The sequence below is a fragment of the Aulonocara stuartgranti genome (assembly GCF_965226115.1).
Source record: "Aulonocara stuartgranti genome assembly, chromosome: 16".
NCBI classification, from domain to species: domain Eukaryota; kingdom Metazoa; phylum Chordata; class Actinopteri; order Cichliformes; family Cichlidae; genus Aulonocara; species Aulonocara stuartgranti.
Window position 1 is genome coordinate 28,731,105 of NC_138952.1, and position 25,886 is coordinate 28,756,990.

At 41.3% G+C, this 25,886-nt stretch overlaps 1 protein-coding gene across 2 annotated transcripts; it reads right to left on the reverse strand.

Annotated features, from left to right (window-relative positions):
- Positions 1-14,013: 14,013 nt before the first annotated feature.
- Positions 14,014-19,693, reverse strand: LOC309690992 (uncharacterized protein). Of its 2 annotated transcripts, none has more exons than XM_082508502.1 (20): positions 19,398-19,693; positions 19,159-19,298; positions 18,819-19,023; positions 18,640-18,741; positions 18,364-18,554; positions 18,139-18,280; positions 17,404-18,054; positions 17,229-17,306; positions 16,922-17,085; positions 16,706-16,825; positions 16,584-16,631; positions 16,416-16,499; positions 16,241-16,306; positions 15,993-16,084; positions 15,124-15,184; positions 14,976-15,026; positions 14,846-14,890; positions 14,697-14,761; positions 14,512-14,620; positions 14,014-14,392 (listed from the first exon to the last, which is right to left on the reverse strand). In XM_082508502.1, the coding sequence occupies exons 1-20, from the start codon at positions 19,642-19,644 to the stop codon at positions 14,123-14,125; spliced, it is 2,931 nt and encodes a 976-aa protein (XP_082364628.1). In that variant the 5' UTR covers positions 19,645-19,693; the 3' UTR covers positions 14,014-14,122. The 2 variants fall into 2 exon arrangements, with proteins under 2 accessions (XP_082364628.1, XP_082364627.1); XM_082508501.1 differs by having other exon boundaries at positions 16,922-17,097.
- Positions 19,694-25,886: the final 6,193 nt, after the last annotated feature.

A 25,886-nucleotide genomic window follows, 5' to 3' on the forward strand; every position in this document is an offset into this window, starting at 1 on the left:
AAAGACCACAATATTCCCGCTTGTTCATGTTGACTGTACTAAACTATATAATCACTTAATTGATTCAATTAAATAGCCCTTGTTTTGAACAGCTTTAATTTGACAGTTTCAAGCTGTCACTCTTTGTCAGTAGGTTGTTTAAAGCTCATCGGCAGCTTCCAAACACAGGAAACAACTGGTGAAATGCTAACAGTGCAATTACAGATGGTGAAAACTGCTTTGCCTGCTCAGATCAGATCTGCTTTTATCACTTTACCTCAGTGTGCACATCAGATGAGCGGTCAGACTGGGCAGCATCACCTCATCCTCCATCACACTGAACACTGGTGCTCCACAGGGGTGTGTACTGAGCCCTCTCCTATACTCACTCTACACCTACGACTGCACGGCCACTAGAAACTCCAACATCATTGTAAAGTTTGTGGACGACACTACAGTGGTGGGTCTTATCACCAACGGTGATGAGACGGCCTACAGGGAGGAGGTCAGCGCCCTGACCCACTGGTGTCAAGACAACCATCTCACCCTCAACGTCACAAAGACAAAGGAGTTGATAGTGGACTTCCGGAGGTGCAGAGAAGTACACACCCCCATCACCATCAACGGCGCTGCTGTGGAGAGAGTGAGCAGCTTCCGCTTCCTTGCTGTACATCTGGCTGAGGATCTTACGTGGTCAGTACACACAAACAAAACAGTGAAGAAGGCGCAGCAGCGCCTCTTCTTTCTCAGGAGACTGAAAAGATTCGGCATGAGCCCCCGCATCCTCAGGACCTTCTATCGCTGTGCCATTGAGAGCATCCTCACTGGATGCATCACCACCTGGTACGGCAACAGCACCGCTTACAACCGCAAAGCTCTCCAGAGAGTAGTGCGGTGCTCTGAACGGATAATTGGAGGTGAGCTTCCCTCCCTCCAGGACATCTACAGGAAGCGCTGCCTGAGGAAAGCGGGGAGGATCATCAAGGACTCCAGTCACCCCAGCCAGAAACTGTTCAGACTACTTCCATCAGGAAGGAGGTTCTGCAGCATCCGGTCCCGTACCAGCAGACTGAGAGACAGCTTTTTCCACCAGGCCATCAGACTGCTGAACACGTCATAGACACCTCAGCTTCACTACTGGAACTTCAACATTATGCACTCCATACTGTATATAAATGCCACTTGTTTTGCACAATATCCAACTACCAACCTCTGTATATTTTATATATTTACTTTATTTTTACTCTATTTAATTTGTAAAATATGTATATACACACACACACACACATATATACACACGTAGACATACATATTTAGTATACACATTCAGTAATATGCATACACTCTTATATTGTATATATATTTAGTCATATCATTCTCAGACTTAGCCATTCTTATATTTGCTTGTTCTTTTGTTATTGTACTTTGCACACCTCTGTTGCTTGTGAAGCTCGCACACAAGAATTTCACTCACATGTACTGTACCAGTGTACCTGCACATGTGATGTGACAATAAAAGTGATTTGATTTGAGATGAATAAAAGTCATATCAGTAAAATGTCATAAAATGTCTCAGGATCCTGGAAAAACAAACTTTCCTTTTGCATTTGTCATTTAATCCATTGAGGCTTTGAAAGAACTTGGTGTGCCCGGACAGCTATAGAATTTCTTCACCAAAGAGGGCATGTAGTCCTTCACATCAAGTTTAAATATATCAGCTAAATCAGAGCTGAAAGGATAGAACTCCAAAACTGTCATGCCTGGTGTGTCCCTCCCACGTTTCTTGTCATAGCGGTTTTCACCTTTGCTGTTATTGAAAGAACGCTACAGAAATATCAAACTTGCTCACAGGATCACCAGACACTGAATGGAAGGTACAAAACGTGTATTTTTGTGTTTTATTGTGGGATTTGTTTTCTCTGCATGAGTGCTCATCTGGAGGATTTTGTTATTTATATGTGAAGGATAACAGGTGATCCTCTGGTCCTCTTCATCCCTCTTTATCTCCTTCCTACCACAATGACTCCATCCATGACTTCATGACTTATCCCTGCTGTCCATCTCTCTCTGCTTCTCTTATTGCTATAAAGGCATTTCACTGTGTGTGTCACATTTATTTTCTATATGTTCTACAGCTCTATTCACAGTTTTTCAATTTTAATACTGTTTTTGGTCATGATTTTTTTCACCAATGCACATCCACTCAAAATGTGTGTTTTGATGTGTCAGCAGGAGTGTCTGGTCTCTCCTAACTTGTCTTTTGCCTGCAGTCAAGGGTGTGTTGTAACCCAAACCTCTATCTTTTCCTAAACCAAACCAAGAACCTTTTAGTGCTAAAACCTAAAAAAGTTGTTTTTAAAGCATAAACCCAACCACCCACCAAAGGTGACTGATCGGATGGAAAACACTAGGGTTCGACAGGGATGCAAGCCCCTTCCCCTTTCACATCTGTAAAACAGGGCCATTCAGTCCTGTGCATCAGAGCACTAATGCTAAAGGACTCCTTGCACTTAATGGGAGGATGCAGCAGGGATCTGACAAAGTTGCAGCACACACACATATTTGTTGTATAAAAAGTTGCATATTAAATAGTGAAATGCCACATGCATTTTCTTTTCTCGCTTTTCTAGCAAACATGTACAGTATTATATGAATCAAAATGCACATTGCTTTGTATCTTGGTCTCCCTGACAACACTAATGATGTTTTGGTTTCTGTCACTTCTGCAGCTGATCCATAACCAGGGTGGTCCGCAGGTGCTGTCAAAATAAAAGATAAGAAGTTGCAACGCGCGTTTGCGTACATAAGATTTTCTGGAGGAGGACAGACGTTTGTTTAGAACTCTTAAAGATGTCGAAGAAGCAAGCTCCTTTAAGCAATTACTTTGGTGTTCCTCCACCTCCAAAGAAATGTCAGAAGGAGTCCGAACCACAAAAGAAGCACGTATTCTCGGAAACGTGGAGAAGGTGAGCTGGCTTCAAACAACTACTGGTTCTTTTTAGAGAACCGGCTCTTTCGGCTCCGAACCGGCTCTTCAGGTTGTTTTGTTGCTTTAATTAATTTATTATTAACAATAATATAAAATTAAGCACAAAAAGGAATTACTAATGTAAAAAAAAGTGGTTTTATTTATATATGTTTATATATAAATATTTACGATGGCCCCTAGAGACAAAGCACGTACAAACTCCAAAACACATTTCTAGCATGAACTGAACTTCCAAAACAGAGCTACCTAAATCACTTAAATTACACAATTGAAAGCATATGTGTATTGTTTGTGTATTTATGCACAAGCATTCATATATAGTCAAATAATAAAAAAAATATATGTTCATTTACCTGTTACTACCACACACCAAATCCGGTCGTTGGTACTTGCTGGCTTGTGTAGCCACTAGGTAACAAAAGCTCAACACTGCCCCTATCATCCTGGAGCACTTCTGTTGTCTTTTGTACGTATTTTGAGTTTTTACGTGTTTTTTTATGTGTTTTGGAGTCTGTACGTTTGTACGTGCTTCAGGGTTCATACGTGATTTGAAGTTTGTACGTGCTTTGTCTGTAGGGGCCACCGTAAATATACTTTTATTTATTCACTCCACATAAAATGTAATAAATAAATCGTATAATACATAAATCAACTATTCACATTTCAACTTTTAACTATTTAAATTTTCAGCTTTTTCCTTTTACAAATTTAAAGTGAAACAACACAAAATACTGCAAACCACAACACAAATTAAATTAAAATATGAAAACAAAAAGAACATGCATATTCTCTGTCATGCATGAATAAACTTTCAAAATCCTTTATCATCCGCAACTGAAAATAGTTGTGGATGATTACTATACCTTTCTAATGTGATATTGTTGTCCCTGGCTCTCTTTCCCTCTCTCTCCCTCCCGCTCTGTTCCTGTGCTACTGAGTGTAACTACCGCCCCTCACCCCTCTGCCCAGCGTAAAGCACAAGGCTCGCATGCTGAGTGAAGCGGAAAAAAGTACGAGAGAGAGGGTGAGAGAAAGAAAAAAAAACAAAAACGGCTCGCGTCGTTCACGTCAAAGACCCGGCTCTAAGAGCCATTTCGTTCGCGACCGACCCATCACTAATGCACAGAGATGTGGTGCAGAATATGCCGTGAAAATCCCACTCTAGCGGACAAAAACGGTGCCTTTTATATGTACGCAAACACACGTTGCAACTTCTTATCTGGCACCCCTGTCCATAACATTATTATGTCCTTAAAAATCTTCTATTGTTTTATTCAACTTCTGTTGTGTTTTGTGTGTTTTTCTATTTGATGGGGTTTTCTTAAGTTTCTTAAGTCTGTTTGATCTTTCAGGGCAAACATAATTGTTATCAGTTTGACCTTCAGATCAATTTACCTTAAAGGAGAGGTCAGAGGTCAAATGCCACAATAATTTAAATATATGTAATTTCTATATGTTGGGAATACATATCACACTTGAACCGAGCCTGAAGACCTTGGTGAATATAAGGGAAATATCAATGTGTTGTTAACATGACCCCACTCAAGACCCTTACAAAGGTTTTATAAGAATTCATTCAAAACTATGGTGTTTACAGACAGAATGATGATACGCACGCACACAAACACTAACAAAAGGAAGTACCACCTTGGCAGAGGTAATGAGAAATTGGGCAAAAAGTGTTTTGTGCTTTGTTGAACTATAAACCTTAGTGTACTGATAAAGTGTTGCAAGGTGCAATTAAATGTGATGTGAAATGGTGAGAGTTAAAATAAAATCAAGAGAAAGTCACATTCTAAAGTTTTGGTGGACATGTGCAAATACACACACACACACACACACACACACAGTGTCAAACACTGTAAGTCTTTTGGCCAAGGCTTTAGCTGATTGATCTGTCAATACAGGGTTTCTGTTTTTTTGAAAGGCTCTGTGAGGCTGTAATTCCTGCTGTCGCTGCAAAAAAGGGACAGGAAACAAATTAGAAAATGAAAGTGCAGAGCGATGGTTCTGCGGAGAGGTTGACACACAAGCCAGCTAGAAAGAGAATGAAACTGAGTAAATGAAAAAAAAGTGCAAGAGACACTTGGAAACTCAGTGAGTGAACGAGGGAGACAGTAATTACCCTTCTGACTGAGAAGGACCATAAGGTTGAAAGTGAAGATGAGTTAATGTGAGAGACTAGCTGAAAAGGAGGGTACTTTATCTAAGACTCACTGCACCCTTAAAGCCTCTGATGCGGTTTCAAATTAGAAAATTATCCTCAGTGGAAAAAAGTCAACATTTGTTCAAATTACTGTTGTTGAAAAAAGCTGAAACTGACTAAAAACAAACAAAAATCACATCAAACACACCTTTGGTCCACTAATCAAAACCAGTGCTTGAATCAGACTAGAACACATGTATGGCTTGTTTTTCTGTTGAACTGAGGATGGAAAGCTCCCTGGAGAAAACCTTAAGAACATAAAATCTGTGGTATAGGCTCAAAGTTCTGAACAATTAAAGGGAAAAATCATTATCAGTTCAATTCAATTCAGTTTTATTTATATAGCGCCAAATCACAACAAAAGTTGCCTCAAGGCGCTTTGTATTGTACAGTAGATACAGAGAGAAGCCCAACAATCATATGACCCCCTATGAGCAAGCACTTTGGTGACAATGGGAAGGAAAAAATCCCTTTTAACAAGAAGAAACCTCCGGCAGAACCAGGCTCAGGGAGGCCATCTGCTGCGACCGGTTGGGGTGAGAGAAGGAAGACAGGATAAAGACATGCTGTGGAAGAGAGACAGAGATTAATAACAGATATGATTCAATGCAGAGAGGTCTATTAACACATAGTGAGTGAGAAAGGTGACTGGAAAGGAAAAACAATGCATCATGGGAATCCCTATCTCTATTGCAGCATAACTAAGGGAGGATTCAGGGTCACCTGATCCAGCCCTAACTATATGCTTTAGCAAAAAGGAAAGTTTTAAGCCTAATCTTAAAAGTAGAGATAGTGTCTGTCTCCCAAATCCAAACTGGAAGCTGGTTCCACAGAAGAGGGGCCTGAAAACTGAAGGCTCTCCCTCCCATTCTACTTTTAAATACTCTAGGAACAACAAGTAGGCCTGCAGAGCGAGAGCGAAGTGCTCTAATAGGGTGATATGGTACTACAAGGTCATTAAGATAAGATGGGGCCTGATTATTTAAGACCTTGTATATGAGGAGCAGGATTTTGAATTCAATTCTGGATTTAACAGGAAGCCAAAACAGGAGAAATATGCTCTCTCTTTCTAGTCCCTGTCAGGACTCTTGCTGCAGCATTTTGGATTAGCTGAAGGCTTTTCAGTGAGTTTTTTGAACATCCTGATAATAATGAATTACAGTAGTCCAGCCTGGAAGTAATAAAAGCATGAACTAGTTTTTCAGCATCACTCTGAGACAGGATATTTCTAATTTTAGAGATGTTGCGCAAATGGAAGAAAGCAGTCTTACATATTTGTATAACATGTGCATTGAAGGACATATCCTGATCAAAAATGACTCCAAGTTTCCTCACAGCGTTACTGAAGGCCAAGGTAATGCCATCCAGAATAAGAATCTGGTTAGATACCATATTTCTAAGATTTTCAGGGCAGAGTACAATAACCTCAGTTTTATCTGAATTAAGAAGCAGAAAGTTTGCGGCTTTATGTCTTTAAGACATTCCTGCAGTTTAACTAATTGGTGTGTGTTATCTGGCTTCATAGATAGATAGAGCTGCGTGTCATCTGCATAGCAGTGAAAATTTATGCTATGTCTTCTAATGATACTGCCTAAGGGAAGCATGTATAATGTAAACAGAATTGGTCCCAGCACTGAACCCTGTGGAACTCCATAATTAACCTCAGTGTGTGAAGAGGACTCTCTATTTACATGTACAAACTGGAGTCTCTTAGATAGATATGATACAAACCACTGCAGTGCAGTACCTGTAATACCTACAGCATGTTCTAATCGCTCTAATAGGATATTATGGTCGACAGTATCGAATGCTGCACTAAGGTCTAGCAGGACAAGCACAGAGATGAGTCCACTGTCAGAGGCCATAAGAAGATCATTTGTAACTTTCACTAAAGCTGTTTCTGTGCTGTGATGAGCTCTGAAACCTGACTGAAACTCTTCAAATAAACCATTCCTCTGCAGATGATCTGTTAGCTGTTTGACAACTACTCTTTCAAGGATTTTTGATATGAAAGGAAGATTGGAGATTGGCCTATAATTAGCTAAGGCTGCTGGGTCTAGAGATGGCTTTTTGAGTAAAGGTTTAACTACAGCCAGCTTGAAGGCCTGTGGTACATAGCCGATTATTAGAGATAGGTTGATCATATTTAAGATCGAAGAATTAATTAATGGCAGGACTTCTTTGAGCAGTTTTGTAGGAATGGGGTCTAAAAGACACGTTGATGGTTTGCAGGAAGTGATTATTGAAGTTAACTCAGAAAGATCAATTGGAGAAAAAGAGTCTAACTTAACATCAATGGTACTAAGAGTAGCTGTAGATAATATTACATCTGTGGGATGATTATTGGTAATTTTTTCTCTAATGATTAAAATTTTATTTGTGAAGAAGTTCATGAAGTCATTACTAGTTAACATTAAAGGGATGGTTGGCTCAGTAGAGCTCTGACTTTTTGTCAGCCTGGCTACAGTGCTGAAGAGAAACCTGGGGTTGTTCTTATTTTCTTCAATCAGTGACGAATAGTAAGATGTTCTGGCTTTGCGGTGGGCTTGCTCATAAAGCAACAAACTATTTCTCCAGGCTAAATGATGATCCTCTAAATTTGTGACATGCCATTTTCTCTCCAGCTTACGAGTCATCTGCTTTAGGCTACTTGTTTGAGAATTATACCACGGAGTCAGGTACTTCTGATTTGACGCCTTAGTTTTCACCGGAGCTACAGTATCCAGAGTCATACGTAGTGAGGAGGTAAAATTATTAACAAGATAATCGACCTCTGTTGGGGTGACGTTCAGATAGCTGCTCTGCTCTATGAGCATTGAAGATGATAACAGTGGGTGGATTAGTGATGCGCGAATCATGAACGAATCATTCAATACTCGAGAATCACTTTACTGACTCATGAATCATGATTCACAAGCCCAACTGACTCACTAACTCATCCCTGTTGCTGTTAGCAGCGATTTATCTAGCTTATAATTAAAATTGTGGAGAAAAACACAACATCCAGTATCTTAACAAAAAAATTTCTGCTCTGAACTGGAAGAAAAAACCCTGAGTAGAAGCTCACATCAAGACAATAGCTCCTCGGTTCACAGTAGCATCGCTCTGCTAACATGCTAACAGCACATGTGAGCTACTCACCCCCTCCCTTCCTGTGCTGAATCATAGAGCGAACGAATCACTCACTCACTAACCCCCTCCCTCCTGTGCTGAATCATAGAGCGAACGAATCACTCAGGACTCACTAACCCCCTCCCTCCAAGAGGACCTGGCTGCAGCCACTGTGGAGCTCCACAGTAACCGGAAACACGTGACCTCCACAGTAACCGGAAACACATAACTTCAGTTAAATCGACTTTGACAGCGAAAACTAAATTGCGTTTTTGTTACTATTGATGCTGCTGAGAAATAAAAATGGTTTTAAGTGGGGGTTTTTAACACTCTGGGTTTGTTCAAAAAAAATTCACCATCCCCTAAATTATTCGTGGCCAAAAGTGACACATTTATGTTTTTTTTTTTACAGTACATCGCGTTGTGCGTTCTGATTGCTGTAGACCATTGTCAATCAATCTAGTCCAGTGTCTCCTGTACTGGAGCGGTCCCTAATAGGCCCACGGACCGGTCCCGGTCCGTGAGTCTTTTGGTACCATTCCGCGAGAGTTGATCCTCCGGTGTGAAATGTATGGTTGTAGTTGTGTGTCTTATTTTGAAAGAACTATTTACGCGTTACCATAGCGACCAGAGAGCATTAAAAAGCAGAGAGGAGAATGTCACTGTCATTGTTGTTGGCGTACAGCTCAAGTCACGTTTATTATTATATTTACAAAATACCACAGTTTCTTTTTTTTATTCTTTTGTTGTATTTATCCGCGACACCTTAAAGCTCGTTCCCTGAAAATATTGTCTGACATTAAAGTGGTCTGTGGTGCAAAAAGCTTGGGGACTCCTGCTGTACAGTACAGAATGCGTTTAGCTTGTCGAATTTACATAGCAGTGTAACTCTGAAGTGCTGTACTGTATGTTTGTAAGTTTTCTCCCAAACAAACACAACAATGCCGACGAAACGTTTTGCACTGGACTTATGTTTCTACGAAGGTTTGAACTCTAAGAGTGTTTAAACAAAAAAGAAAAGTGTGAAAATATTCATGCCTGTCTGAGAAAAGTGTAAAAAGCATGTAGTGAGGGGTTTTACAGTCTTAACATCTATAATAATTGTAAAAAAAATAAAGTTGGCTACTTCATGGATTTCACCTACCGCGGGTTATTTTTTGAACGTAACACCAGCGATAAACGAGGGGCTGCTGTATTAGTAATAGTAGAGTCTGGGACATTTAATTGATTAACATAAACATTGATTATTATGCACTATTATTTTTGTTCAAGGAGAGACAAAAATATAAAACTCTCTCTCAGCTTGTTTGTTGCCAAAAATGGCCACTTTTTGTGTATGTTCACAAAATGCTATAAAATGTATATTTCTTAAAACATTTATCTACTTTTACCGACGTGACTCTTTAAATTAGTACCAGTCCTTTTCATCAAAATCAAAATTGTATATACATTTTTTACTCTTTATAGCCAGTTAGGTTATATATTACCATTAACTTTGAAGATAAAACGGTGATAAAGTCCTAATGTTTTCATGAAACTTCCTTTTTTTCCCCATCTGAGCATCGGGGAAAAGGCTGTCTTGCAATTGTTGAGGTCACTAGTGTGTGCCCCATTTCTTCCAGGATCACTCTCTTTATAGGTTTTAGTGGACTCCTAGTACTGCGAAGTGGTTTCATGGTACAAAGGGATTGTATTCCAAGATCTGGGAGACTGTAGAAATGAGCAGTGATGGCCTTCCTACCATCTTTCCAGAAAAATAAGTGATCTGGAAGCTGTTAGGCTGACTTACAGCAGCAGCACTTTCTGCACCTGCATAAACTCCAGGACACATTTAATAACGGTGTTTGTTGCTGTATGTGCTGCAGCTTTTAAATTTTTAATAATACATATTTTGTTAATATTTTGGCTATGGTGTCTTGTTATGAAATGTACAAGAGTAAAAGTGTTTTTAGCAGGTGCTTCAAAGCTAAGTTTGACTGGGAAACTCAAAGCTCAATAGTCTGTATCAACAGAAATTCCCTGCAGCCTATGTAATATTTCATGCGTCATAATTTATTCTACTCTATCTTGCAAATACATATTTGTGTGGCAATGTCATGCACAACACACACAACTATTAGATCCTTAAGATCAAACCCGTGTCATTCTTTTGGTCCACTGCAGTGCAGTAGTCAAAAAAAGAATAAGTGAAGTGTCCACAGATGGCCAGGATAGAGCCCAGAGTGTTAATGTTTAAAATGTATAAAAATATTATTGATTACAATTCTTTACTGTTAATATCAACAATAAGCTTTTTATTTTGAAATTACAAGTTTAAAAAAAATGCTGTTACATTTACATTTAGTGCGCATGCGCCAACCAGCGTGCAGCCTGTTACAGTCGCTCCTGCTTTTCTCTTAGTTTAGCTTTTTTTTTTCTACGTATTCTTTTTTTTCCTGACTTGTATTTTCCTCCGTTTTCTATCTCTTACTCAATCATGTGGATTGAGAGAGTTTTTGTTCTTCTGGTGGCCGTGGAACTGTTACTTTTATCAAGGAACGGGACCGCGGCACATCTCCTACACGCACGGACTGTTTACTCCAGAGATCAGCTGATTGCCCTGATGCCGGCCGGTTCGCTGGCCAGGCCCGCAGAAGTACCAGCTGAAATTTGGAGGAAAACACATCGGGGATGCAGAGGTCAAGGACAGAAGAGAAGAAAAAAGGTGACGGTGAGACAGCGGAGGCTCGAAGCGAGGAGGAGGTTTAAACCGTGTCTGCCGTCTATCGTGATGGGTAATGTGCGATCGTTGGCAATTAAAATCGACGAGCTCTCAGCACTGGTACGGAGTCAGAGGGAATACCGAGAGTGTAGCCTGATGTGTTTCACCGAATCATGGATGCACCAGGACATTCCCGATGAGAATGCTTCCGTGGAAGGCTTCCACACTGTTCGGGCGGACAGGGACAGCATCGCTAGCGGTAAGCGGAAAGGAGGTGGGCTTGCTGTTTTAGTTAACAACCGGTGGTGTAACCCTGCCAACATAACAATCAAAGAAAGGATTTGTTGCCCGGACACTGAACTGTGTGCTGTTGGACTCAGGCCGTATTATTTACCCAGGGAATTCTCTCACGTCATCTTGGTGGCTGTTTATGTACCCCCCTCTGCTAACCCCACAGCTGCATGTGACACTATCCACTCTGCCATAGCTCGGCTACAGACTCAGCACCCGAGTGCCTTTATTGTGATCTCGGGTGACTTCAACCATGTATCACTGGACAATACACTACCAACATTCAAACAATATGTGGACTGTCCCACCAGGGGAGAGAAAACTTTAGACTTACTGTATGCTAACGTCAAGGATGCATACAGCTCCTCCTCCCTCCCCCCACTTGGTAGGTCAGATCATAACCTGATTCACCTCACCCCCCGCTATGTGCCAATTGTGAGGAGGGAACCTGTGACCACCAGGACTGTCAGGAGGTGGTCAGAGGAGGCCTTAGCAGAACTACAGGGCTGTTTCGAGGTGACCGACTGGGAAACACTCTGTGAGCCTCACGCCGAGGACATCAATGGGCTTACTGAGTGTATCACAGACTACATAACTTTCTGCACCGACTCCATTGTTCCAGCTCAGACTGTTCATTGTTACCCAAATAACAAGCCGTGGGTGACTAAGGACATCAAAGCCCTCCTCAACAACAAGAAGAGGGCTTTCAGAGGGGGCAACAAAGAGGAGGTGAGGAAGATCCAGGTGTTACTAAAGGACAAGATCAGAGAGGCTAAGGACAATTACAGGAGGAAACTGGAGTGGAAACTCCAGCAGAACAGCATGAGAGAGGTGTGGAGGGGCATGAAGACCATCACTGGATTCAGGCCAACCAACAGCAGGGGAGCTGAGGGAGGTGAGAATAGAGCCAATGAGTTGAATCTGTTTTTCAATAGATTCGACACCACAGTGTCTGCTCCTACCCCCACAACCTCACCTGTAGTCAGCCTGGAATCCAGAGCCACACCACTGTGCCAGCCTCTCTCTTCACATGTTGCCTCCTGTGAGATTCCTGACACCCCTCCCCCATCCATCACCTTCACTCAATACCAGGTTGAGATGCAAATGAGGAGACTTCACTCAGGCAAGTCTGCTGGACCAGACGGAGTGAGTCCCCTTGTCCTCAAGACCTGTGCCCCCCAGCTGTGTGGAGTCTTTCATAAACTGTTTATGCTGAGTCTGAGTCTGCAGAGGGTCCCGGTGATGTGGAAGACATCATGCCTCGTCCCTGTACCAAAGACGCCTCGTCCCAGTGGCCCCCAGGATTACAGGCCCGTGGCATTGACCTCCCACATCATGAAGACCCTGGAAAGGCTCATCCTGGACCAGCTGCGACCCATAGTAAGACCACACCTGGATCCCCTTCAGTTCGCTTATCAGCCTCGTCTCGGAACTGAGGACGCCATCATCTACCTGCTCAATCGTGTCTACACCCATCTGGACCAGCCGGCGAGCACTGTGAGGGTCATGTTTTTTGACTTTTCCAGTGCTTTCAACACCATCAGGCCGACCCTCCTGGGTGATAAGTTAGCAGCGATGCAGGTGGATGCTTCTCTGGTGTCCTGGATTGTTGATTACCTGACAGGAAGACCACAATATGTACGTCTCCCACAGTGTGTGTCTGACAAGGTGATCAGCAACACAGGGGCACCACAGGGGACTGTCCTCTCCCCCTTCCTCTTCACCCTCTACACCACAGACTTCAGCCACTGCACAGAGACCTGCCATCTTCAGAAGTTTTCTGATGACTCTGCGGTGGTTGGATGCATCAGCAGGGATGATGAGACAGAGTACTGGGCTGTGGTCGACTCCTTTGTCACGTGGTGTGAGCAGAATCATCTGCAGCTCAACGTGGCAAAGACCAAGGAACTGATCGTGGACTTCAGGAAGACCAGGAAACACTTGACCCCTGTTTCAATTCAGGGGGTCAGTGTTGACATTGTGGAGGACTATAAATACCTTGGAGTACACATTGACAATAAACTGGACTGGGCTAAAAACACCACAGCACTTTACAGGAAGGGCCAGAGTCGTCTCTATTTTTTGAGGCGACTGAGGTCCTTCAACATCTGCCAGAAAATGCTGAGGATTTTCTATGAGTCTGTTGTGGCCAGTGCGATCCTCTATGCTGTTGCATGCTGGGGGAGCAGGCTGAGGGTCGCAGATGCCAACAGACTTAATAAACTAATCCGTAAGGCCAGCAATGTTGTGGGGATGGAGCTGGACTCCCTCAAGGTGGTGTCGGAGAGGCGGATGCTGTCCAAGATAAAGACAATGTTGGATAACACCTCCCACCCACTCCATGACATGCTGGTCAGTCACAGGAGCACGTTCAGTGAGAGACTGAGATTACCGAAAAGCACCACTGAACGACACAGGAAATCATTCCTGCCTGTGGCCATCTCCCTGTACAACGCATCCACTTAACACACTGTTTGCTGCTACAACTACACATGTTTCTTTTACAGCTATTTATTTATGAGTGACTTATGTATGTATGTATGTATATATATGTATATATTGTACTATTCTTAGTTAGTGTATTGTCTGTCTTGTCTTAATGTTGGTTTAAAATGGAGCACTGTAACAAAAAATAATTTCCCCCAGGGATCAATAAAGTATTCTGATTCTGATTCTGATTTAATGCTGTTACACTGTAATCCTTTATTATAAGTATGGACACAGAATCAAGTGAACAACATTTTGAAATAAGTTTAATTGGAATTTTGTACTACGCAAAAAAACAACAACAACAACATATTAAACAAACAAACAAACAAACACAGCCAGTGCCTTCATTTGTCCATCACATGTCAAACATAGCACTGACCCTTAGTCCCTGCTCATCAGCACATGCTTTCAAAAAGAGCTCCATGTCCTCTGCAAACTGAAAAACAAAGAGGAACAAGTCCCTTGCTCCAGTGTCTTCTTCCTCTGACATGTCTCTTAAGACCCTCTGCTGGTCCCCTTGATTTAAGGACACATATTTGGGCATTGTTACGTGTCCACGGAAAAGTGCCTTATTTTGGACAACCCACTGCACAGCAGGACGCAGATCTTCAACAACTGCTGGCTCCTGTGTCAGGCAAACGGGGATAAAAACATAGTTATTTCTCTGTTGCAGAACAGTTTTTTAACAGTTATTCAAATGTCACTAACCATGTAATTACACTACTGGTTAAAGTGAATACTGACCTGACCGACTTCCTGGAACTTGCGCTTTTTCAGTCTGAAAATGGGCACGTGTTGTCCTTCAAGCACAGCTTTGGCTTCCTCTCTCCAGTGTGCAAATAGCTTGCCAGAGCTTAACAGAAAATGTTGATATTGTTAAGGTGTGTAAACTTTGACACAACATAGAACAGAAGTCAAAATATAAATACCTCCTGAGATCAAAGTTCTCCATCAACAGCAAGCACCACCATTTACGCAAGTAGGGCATGTCTGACTGTAAAATATTAATATGAAACATATTTAACAACTTTCAAAAGATTCAAGACTCCATTGCTGTGAAAGTAAATAGAATACTTACTATAGTATAGTCAAATGAAGCATCCAGTGCCACGTACAGAGCAGACTATTTGGAAGAAAAAATAAAAATGTCATTTTTTTTACAAGCTTAAATTAGCTTCTGAATCTCAAGAAGAGAAGAGAAAAATTACCATCAGCATGAAGATCCCACAGTCAACTCCATAGTCTTGGCTTGGAAAACCCTGTATTACATTGAAAATAAAGGCTCGTTAATAAAATCCCTTAAAAGAAGACTAGTGTAATTCATATTATTCACCATACACTTAAACTAGCACATACCTTCAAGTCAAAGCTCTTTTTTTCTGACCACTGCCCGGGAATGATCTTCACTGCAAGATTCCTTTTTTTTTTAAAGACAGTTACATTCACAAGTTAACAGATGTCATCATGATGGGTGTGAAATGTTTATTGCTAATAGCACCAACTGTAACTACAGGCCTTAGGAACACGACCTCAAAAAAACAGCATAACAAAATGAAAAAGTACAGTCACATGCTCACAGTTGGTCAAAATAAAGCATTAACAGCTTTAAGTTAAGGTTGGCATATTTTATAAACTAATTTTTAATGGTGTTTTATGTTAAAATAGAACACTGGAAGACCCTATTTATGTCTGAAATTCATCTAAAGACAGTATCACTGACTTGATCATAATTTGAAGATGAGAATAAAATGTTGAAGCATCATGCTGATATATCCATCCATCCATTCGCTTCCGCTTATCCTTTTCAGGGTCACGGGGGGAGCTGGAGCCTATCCCAGCTGTCATAGGGCGACAGACTGGACAGGTCGCCAGTCTGTCGCAGGGCTAACACACAGGGACAGACAACCATTCGCACTCACATTCATTCACACAGTTACACCTAGTGGCAATTTGGATTATCCAATTAACCTATCCCCACAAGCTGCATGTCTTTGGACGGTGGGAGGAAGCCGGAGTACCCGGAGGGAACCCACGCAAACACGGGGAGAACATGCAAACTCCACACAGAAACTTGCTGATATAGTTTATAGAAAAAGCATGTGAGTGTACTGTATGTGTGAACACTCAAGATCAGCAGAACATGATCTGGGATGCACTTAACCTGGAACACTGAACAGGTTCCTGAAAACTCCAGAACAAACCAAAAATGCTTATAAAAATGTGACCTCAAAAGTGAAACATATTGTTGGTCACCAAATCCTGCCTTGGTGTATAATGGGTCAAGAAAGAGGATTTCTCTTTTAGGTGGCTTCAGTACCTAAAAGACAGTTAGCCATGACTTCAAACCTAAAAACAATGTCATTGCAAGCGATCACAATCAAAGACTTTTGAAACTGCGTCATAAAAGCTTGAATACATCTCAGACACATAGCAAAATTCTAACAGTTTGTACGTGTCAAAAAACAAGACTTACACACAACTGGAAATGACCAGGTGTCCAGAGAGGGAGAACTATGATGTCCATCCTCTGAGCATCAGTCTGAAACAGAATTGTATTTTTAAGTATCCTGTATATGAACTCGCACCAAAGTTATAAAAAAAAATCATTTTGATTACTTGCTTGTTTCTTTAAAGGACGGTACACTTACAGGAAAGGACTGCAGTGGATCACAGCCATAGGGTGCAAGCCAAGTCCGGGTGACATACAGATTTTCTATGTAAATGCTTATCCCCTAGAATGTTAAAAAAAAAAAAACATTTAAAACAACAACTCTTTCAATTAAAGCTTGACAATCATCATATACAACATACAGTACCTTTGACTGAACAATTTTAGTGATAAGCTCGAAACAGCCATTTCCAATCTGAAACAGAAAAAATCATGATAACAATGAATGTACACTTTATTTTTTCATATTCGTAGAAAAAAAATACTTACAGTCGATTCCATTTCTTTGTTTAAACCCAGTGTCCAAAGATCTGACCGCGTGAGGCATCCAGAAGACGTTTCAACAATCAGCTCATCTTTGGGTCTGCTGATGTCCAGAACATAGTTGAGCTAAAAAAAAAACAGATAGGTGTCATAGACTGTGGATGACCAAATCAGATAAGCACTAAAAGTTGCACTTTGCGACATCTGAAAACTTTAACATACAAGCTGTTGTTGGCCAGGGTGCGGTACAAAACACCATGATGAACGGCTGGCCAAAATGTTCTCAGGCTTTGTCAGAGCTTCGCACGGTGGTCCACACAGGTCAGGAAAAGTTGCATCTGTTGACCTTCTATTGGCTTTCTTGTTGTCAACTCTTTCCTGAGGTTCTATAGGGATTTCTATAAGGAAATTCATTTGAAACAGCATGTAACAAATTCTTTTATGAGCCATCAACTACAACAAGATAATGAATGCAAGATTATTATTTCACCTATATATGAGAATCACTATTCAAAATAAGAAATTTTACCAGTGTCACCAGACGCTGAAGTTGCTGGGTTCAACACCGTTTCTGTGATTTCTCTGGGTTTATTGCACACCAGTGGGGCTAGGTACACAAAGAAAAGAATATACACACAGATAGGAACAAACCTAACATGTAAACAATGGTAGCGTTCTGGTCATGACACAATGCATGTACTTACCTACGACAGCTTGACCCAGTGCCGACAATGAGATATTGATCTTTCCAAGTCGACCATGTCTTAGCTGCCTCTCCAGAAGTTTCTTGTTGGTGACAGTGTTATAATGATGATTTATATTTCTCATCAGAAACACATGTGTGGATGGACTCATATTACTTAAAAAGTAATTGCTTTTCCTCATGTTTGCAAAGAACTGTTCAACAACTTGACTGTTCAGCCAGCCTTTCAGCTCTGGGACAAGTTGAATTCTGCGTAATATGTCCTTGGGATCTTTTGTATTTCCCTCATGAAATCTGTCATACAGGACATAATGGTCAGATGATCCAGTGACAGGATGAGGATTTTCATTTACACTATCCATCCTTTCATGTAGCCATGGAAGATTCACTTTCAGGCTTCCATCCTGTCCTGCCTTGACATTTTCCTCAGTGGGCTCAGCAAGTCGACCTTCATGTGGATGAAATGGCAGTTTATCAGGAACCCGCAAATTGGTGTGTGCTGCCAAACCCCTCGCAAAATCGTAAACACAGACGTTTGGCATGTGCTTCCAGGACAGGAGAAGGTCAGCAAAATCCCGGGGACTTTCAGCACGAAGATTAAATTTAACACTGTATACAATGCCATGTGGACATAGTATTACAGACCATCCTCCTGCAAGCAAAGATTTAAAAAGTTGTTTGTAATTGTAATTACATTTTTTAATGCTACTTCTAATAATCGCTAAGTGATGCTTACCAGAGGCACCCCATATGCTTTGAAAGACCTTATCATATGTCTGCCTGCTCTTCATCTTCTCCCTCAGTCTGGTGATGAGATCAAAGCGGGAGCCTTTGGAGTCGATGTTGCATGCTTTACACAATTTTCTTACCACTCCAACCTGACAGCAATTAGGGAAAACTGTAAATGGAACAACCCCAGAACTTTATGTCACATATTCTGAAAACTTCAAAGCAATGTTACCTTTTGTTTGGCAAGTTCATCCAACAGACGGTCTTCTGTGACACTGCTAAGCTTTGCTTCATGTGAAGAGCTTGTTCCTACTTTTTTAAACTCTGTGTTAAGCACAATGTCACTTGTTCGAGTTTCACTCCCGATCCATGGTGCCCAGTGCGTGTAACTTGGTGGAACGGAAAATGGATTCTTCACACCGCCTACAGAAAATGGCATGTTTTTAATTACAATCTAAATTACTTTAAAACACTGAATGACTTTCAAAAAGTTTTTGCCATCACTCACTTGGAAAAAACCCACGGCTTATCATTTCCAGGTGAATAGAGTTCCAAAAACCTTCAATGTCATGTTCACCATTGAAGTCTTCCGGGGCTTTGAGGTCACTCACTATAATAAATTGACTCATAAAAACATGCACATAATGTACACAATGAACTATATACACAAATGTACATTAAACTTACCTGCTAACTTGAACACCCCTTTTCTGTGTAAGTCCATAACTACCACAGGGGGGTGAAACCCACAGTTTATGCAGGAGTACATGTATTCTGCGTCAGTCAAAGCCTCAAAATGGCAATAAGCATGGAAAATGGTATCCCGAGAAGGAAACTTCACTCTTCTTAAGCCCTCCAATGAGTCAATGACCCTTGAAGCAGATACATGGTTCTGTAATATGACAATAGGGTGAAGAAGACTATGATTACACAGATATTTAAATTTGGGCACCAAAATATCATAATGACACAAACACATTTTTAAAGCAATCTTCAGATGAGTATATTTTATTTTTGTGATCCTCACCTGCAGATTTTCTCTCAAAAGAAGGCAAAGTTCAAGAGACAAAACAACATGGTTGTCAAAGTTGTGAAGCCCATCTGTCCACTCCTGGTACCTGTAGACCATGTGGCACCGAGGACACGATCTATGGTGTGTTGAAACATCTGTTAAAGACAAATCACATTAATGTCAAAACATTAGTATAGGAACAATTATAACTAATTATTTCACACTGATGTTTAATCTTATTCATTAAAACTTACTCTCAATCACTCCCATCATGCTGACAATCCTCGCTTTATTGGTAACTAGAACAGCCTCATCAAGTTTTGGGTGCTCTGGGCACACCTGGCACAACGTTTCACATGGAAAGATCTGTTTCTGATGATCCATTTTCTGTGAGATGACATTTTCTGGAAGAGATCCAGGTATTTTTTTCTCTTTAAAAATATAGCGTATACTCCTTTCGACGGCAGCATTGTCCTCAAAGGAAGAACTCTCCTGAGTCATCTGTGATGGGGTGCCTGATGATAGTGGTACAGTTGATTTGAAGATGTCTCTGTGTCTGGAAGAGATGCCATTTAGCTATGTTTTTATGAGGACATGATATTCGAGGCTTTGCACAAGCACAATGCCAGGTGTTCCTCAGAGCATTGTAAGTCACAAATATTCTGCCAAGACGGCAGAAACTGTGTATTTCCGGCTCAAATACAGACAAACAGATCTGTGTTGAGGATCCACCAAAATCCACCCTCACACAAAGTGGAGCATGTGCCATCTGGGCAGCTTTCTGTCTCTTTATGCATGTAGCAGCTTTGGCCTCTCCAAAAAATTTAAGGTCCACCATTTCCATCACGATGTGCTCTTGAAGAAAAACATCCTTTACAGTTTCTCGGCAGTAATCTAGTGAGCGAAGGTGCTCACATAAACTGAAGCCTAGTCCGCTCCGCTGGGCCAGCAACTGGTATTGCTGACATTCCTCCAGCTCACATCTAATATTGTGAGACATCCCCCATGTTTTCCTCTGAACGTGAACTGGCACAGAAAACCCATGGCCAGTTCTCTGCACAGCAAATAACCCTGTAGTTTCATCTACACAAACACACTGCAGATGACTGGCCAGGCAAACATCTATTGATTGGTTGGAGTGCTTCCTCATCATGTGAGCCTTGTAGTTTTTGGTACGAAGAGCAAGGCCACAGTGAGGGCATGTCATTTTCATGGACTTTCCATCAGCTGCAGTTTTATTGAACACAGAGGGTAGAGCATATGAATGTTCTAACAAAGACTCAGAAAATGGTTCAGATCCCAAAGACAAAACCTTGGGGGGGAGACGGGGCTCCTCGAAGAGTACTGCCGGAGGAATACGGGTCTCCTCGGAGAGTTCAGCGGGAAGCAGGGGGGGGGGGGGGGAAACTCTGTAAAAGACCCAGGAGAAATAAAGACACAATGAGACAAAGTTACTTTCTTTATCAAACGTGTACACGGGTGAGCTGCTAAGAACAACTCACGCCATGCACAGTGGCTTGGTAATTTTTATAGGCACAGAGCACAGAGACAGTGAGAACAGGATAACAAATAATAAACAGATAAAATAAAACAACTCCATATATGGTGCTAGTCTCGTCAGCAGAGAGCTAGGGAAGATAAAACAATCTAAAACAATATGTCCCAGAAACAAGATGTGTTTGCTGGGAAAGTCTAAAAAGATAATTCTAAACTAATCTAACCATAGGCAAAGGGCAGACAAAAGGCATCTTTGTACATTTAAAAGAAGGTAAAGAAACATAGAATCATTTTTCCTGTAACATTCCCTCCTGTTTTAACTTATTTTAAATGTATACAACAATTGTCTGTGAAGGTTATTAAGTATCTTAAGCAATTTTTAATTTTCAAAATGTCAGCATAGCAGAAATGGAAGTCATTTGGTCTAAAAAATAAAACAAAAGAAAATAATAAAAAGAAAAACATAGTAAATGAAATAACAAGTGGAATAAACAAGAAAAAATAATAAAACTAAAGCTACAAAAAATAAAGGATAAAAACCTTATATTTTAAAACGAAAACTACAAAAAATAAAAGGATGAAAACTAAAATGAAAACTTTGTATTTAAAAATGATGAAAACCTAATATGTAAAATGAAAACTTTAAAAAATACAAGGATGAAAACCTTATATTTAAAATGATGCAAACCTTAAATTGAAAACTTTATATGTAAAATGATGAAAACTTCATATTTAAAATGAAAACTTCAAAAAAAATAAAAGGATGAGAACTTCAAAAAAATAAAAGGATGAAAACCTGCATAACCTACTAATGTTTTAATCAGTGCGTGATCACTTGACAAGTCATTTTTAATCACCACGTCATTCATTAGCAGTTATTACAAGTTCTCCTCTAACAGAATTGCAACGGGATGTTGTTCTTCTTGAGGCACGGCAACATAAGCAGTCATTGTAGTTGTTATCATCTTTGAAATCATTACTCTTAGGCATGGCAACACACACAACACTAATATGAGCAGTGCTATCATGATGAGACCTAGAAGGAAAAATGGCTTTGCTACAGCAGCCAGCCATGAACCGCTGAACAGCCAGTCCAGCCAGCCTTGTGCTGTAGCTGCTCCAGGTGTGTGTTCAGTGACATATTTTTGCAGAGCGGTCAAATTCTGCAAAGCTTCATAAATGTCTCCTCCAGTTTCGTATCCATCAGGGATAAAAGTGCAACATGTTTCCCCGATCAGCTTGCAAACTCCTCCTTGTGATGCTGTTAGCAGGTCTAGTGTCAGTCTGTTCTGCAGCACCATCGTTCTGATGGCCTGCTGTTCTCCTGCTAAGGCGGTTCCCAGGGTCTTAGTCAAGTTGATGTGTCTAAACCTAGGCATTTTTCAATCATATGCCTAATCACTATGTGTCACTGTGATTCTCAAGTATTGTCACAAGTTCGTTTAAATTCGTTTCCAATAGTGATGGGACGTTCTGTATCGAGGCTTCGGAGCGTGTGTCGAGTAATGGAGGGGGCGTTTCCGCGAAGCGCGTATCGAGGCTTGCTTCATTTATGGGAGGAGCTGAAAATGATGACGTCCGAAGCCTCGCTGCCCGGCTGTACCACGTGACTGGTTCATGAAGCGGTTCGAACTTTGCCGCAAATAATCATTTTCCATACTGCCAGCATAAATATACACAGTATACTGCCATCACTACAATATACATGTTTTACACACTCCTTTTGTTGTTGACATTTACAGGCTGTGTGCAAAATGCCACACTCTTCAAATTCATGCCAGCTATTATTTTTACGTCCAGTAGGTGTCCTGCTAGAGCAAATGAAGCTTCATGAAGCTTCGCGTTGGGGTGAACCAATTGGATGAAAAGCTCCAGTGCTTCATGGGGCTTCATCTGCCCATCACTAGTTTCCAAAACCAACAAAATAATCAAACAAAAACAAAAAAACATAAACGTGTCAGGACACAAAAGAAAAAAGAAAAAATGCTGCCACCCGAACAAGGCAGAAGTCTGCATATGTTGGCTTTTAATAGCATGCAGCTTGTAACATGGTAGACTAATGTGCCTGTGTTAATTCAGCTCCATATTATTGTGTGAAGTTGCACTGGGTTGGGAGTGGTTTTGTGGTTGTCACATTTTTGGTGAGCCAATGGCTGGAATGGGGTTGGACTAATTAGAGGCAGGTGTACTTGATTGCACTGATACACTGGTCTACATATAGCCCACACTACAAACACTGCTGTGTTGTTTTGTCTCTCTGTGCAGTCCAGGGCCCTGTTTCAGGAAGCCGGTTTAGTGGAAAAACTGAGTAAGTATACCCTGAGTTAACGAAAACTCTGGGTTTTCGGTTTCACAAAGCGAGTTCAGCTGCAGCCTGAGTGAGTCACTATGACGACACACTCCGTGAAGCTAACCTGCCCCCTAGCAGGTTTACTACAACTAACCCTGACTGTCTCCGCCCCTTTGTCGGAAACCTGACAGTAGGAAGTGTCGGACATGGCGTGCCCCGTCCTTGAAGAGCCAGTAGATCGTGAAGCCCAAATTCTCCACAGAGCTCTCCGCCGGGAGAGAGTGATCAGAGCGCGTTTGGACATTTTATCATTTCCTGATGATTGTCTGTGCGAACGTTACCGTTTCTCAGCACAATCTATAATTTATTTGGATAACATCCTCAGGCCATATATTACGCATGTGACACATCGCGGACATGCTCTCAGTTCTGTACATATTATTTGTATTGCACTTCGGTTTTTTGCAAACGGGAGCTTTCTGTATAATATTGGTGACGCTGAGCACGTTTCCAAGGCTACCGTCTGTCGGGCAGTCAGGAATGTTACAGTTGCACTGAAACGTCTCCTGTACACGTTTGTGGTGTTCCCTGGTCATAGACCCACAAGATTCATCAAAGAGGGATGCCACAAAATTGCAGGTATCAGGATGACCAAAACTTAATTTATGATGTGGTGATACTTGAACTACTACTTAAATTTTACATTTATTTTCAGGGTTCCCAGGCGTGATTGGCTGTATAGATGGTACTCACATTCCAATCATTGCTCCTTCAGTAAATGAAGGAGACTATGTGAACAGGAAGTCTTTCCACAGCATTAATGTACAGGTACATAGTTCCCTGTAGCATTTCAAACTAACAAATTATTTCATTATAGTAATGGATGCTAATTTGTGTTCTCTGCACTGTGAAGATCATATGTGATGCTGCCAACATTATCACAAATGTGGAAGCCAAGTGGCCAGGCTCTGTCCATGACTCACAAATATTCCGTGAATGTACACTGAGCACAAAATTTGGACATGGTGAGTTGAAAATACTTTAAAATATATAAAGACCAATTGCTTCAGGGACATTTGAACTGAAGTGTATCCTTCTGTCTTAGGAGAGTTCACTGGCTACTTGCTTGGTGATAGGGGGTATCCATGTTTACCCTATTTGCTTACCCCTTACTCTGACCCTGAACCGGGCCCACAGCAGCGATATAATCTGGCTAATTGCAGGACAAGAGCCAGAGTTGAAATGACTATCGGAATGCTTAAGGCCCGGTTCCAGTGCCTGCAAAGACTCAGGGTCACCCCAGAAAGGGCATGTGACATTATTGTGGCATGTGTGATTCTTCACAACATTGCCACAATTAGAGGAGAACACTGTCCTTCTGAACCAAACAGCAGTGATCCAAACCATGAACATCCTGACCCTCCCACGGACATACAAGATGGAAGAGCAGTCAGAGACACCATATGTCACAATCATTTCTTTTGACCCATCACCTCAACATGTTGAAAGAAGAATAAACAGATTTTTTGTTCAACTGGCTTTATTGGTCACCTGTGTTTCCTGTACACAAAGTATTAAAAGATGTAAACCTCATAAAGTGTCTCTGTTGCTTCCTCCTCTGTAACAGCTGTCAATGTTTCTTCATTATTTTCCTGTAGTAAAGAAATAAACAACATTGCTGTTCTACTGTAAACTCATATAATCTGTGGAGTATTACTCACAACTGCATGTTGGTCTGGCTCAACAGGAGGCTGCACCAGATGCAGTACACCATCACCATCAACTGATAGAATATGAGGTTTATACAGGTCACTTATAACTTACAAGGGACCAAATGGCAATTAACAAACATACCTATCACCTTACACTTCATTGTCATTATGCTCTCAAAGACAACCAAGGCTGAGGGAAGGCAAAATCAGTCGGAAAATAACTTCACTACAAAATAATTCATTATGGTAAAGAGTTTATCAAATGAATGAGTAGCACTGCGAAGGTGACTGTGAAGAAAGGATGTATGCACATCATGTATTATTTTGAATTTACCCCCTATGTAGGCACTTGTGTCTTGCGGGGTTATTGACTCAGAGGATGTCCCCGCAGAGATGCCTTCGGCCACAGGGCGCCCACTGTTTTGGCTGAGGGCCAACTGCTCAGCCTCTGTGAGTGGTGGTGGTGGTGGAGGACCCCCACCTGTTTTTCGGGCCTCCGCTTTTTTTCTGTTGGCTATAACGGGTCACATTTGAGCATACAGAGTAAGCAAATATGTACTTGTAATGTGCTCAGATAATTTCAATAAGTGCTTACAGACAGAAAATTAATGTAGCCTCTAACTGCAATTGATTTACATGGGACAAACAGACCAAGCACTATGGCCCATGATACAATTACACCTTACCTGTTTGGACTATATTTTTATATTTCATTTTTACTTGCTGCCAGGAACGTTTGGGGCCTGTTGGGTTGCACCTGCGCTCACATCACATCACAAAATAAAATGTATAAAATAACAAATAAAATAACATATGATAAAATAACGTGTTAAATGGGTGGAAATCCCTCGATCAATGTTTATATTAACACTCACGCATTGACTCTGTCGGCTATGTTTTGCCATGCATGCTCACTTTCTTTTGCAGCTGTCGCTGTGTTACTTTTTTCCGCGGAATTTGCATGTTATCGGCATATGCTGCCATCAGAATTTCGGCCTCAAGCGCTGTAAAATACATTGACCGCGCCTTCTTTCCCTCCGTCTCCATGGTGACTCGCTTAATCTGTGCTCCACTGATCAGGGCTTTATGTATCCTCGTCCGCGCGCTTCACTTGGGGTTAAAGCAACTCCGCGTTGACTGAACTACTTGTTATCAGCCTTTCTGTAACCGAATATTCCGAGTTGGACAGTTCGGGGTTACTCAACCCTGCGTATCGTTTTTCACTCTGAGTTTTCTAAACCGGC

Excerpts from the sequence above, each read along its gene's own strand:
- LOC309690992 (XM_082508501.1), bottom strand. The coding sequence starts at position 19,644 with ATGACTCAGGAGAGTTCTTCCTTTGAGGACAATGCTGCCGTCGAAAGG. Across the intron at positions 19,024-19,158 it reads TTTTGAGAGAAAATCTGCAG|AACCATGTATCTGCTTCAAG; the intron begins GTGAGGATCACA and ends GTCATATTACAG. Across the intron at positions 16,500-16,583 it reads CTAAAATTGTTCAGTCAAAG|GGGATAAGCATTTACATAGA; the intron begins GTACTGTATGTT and ends TTAACATTCTAG.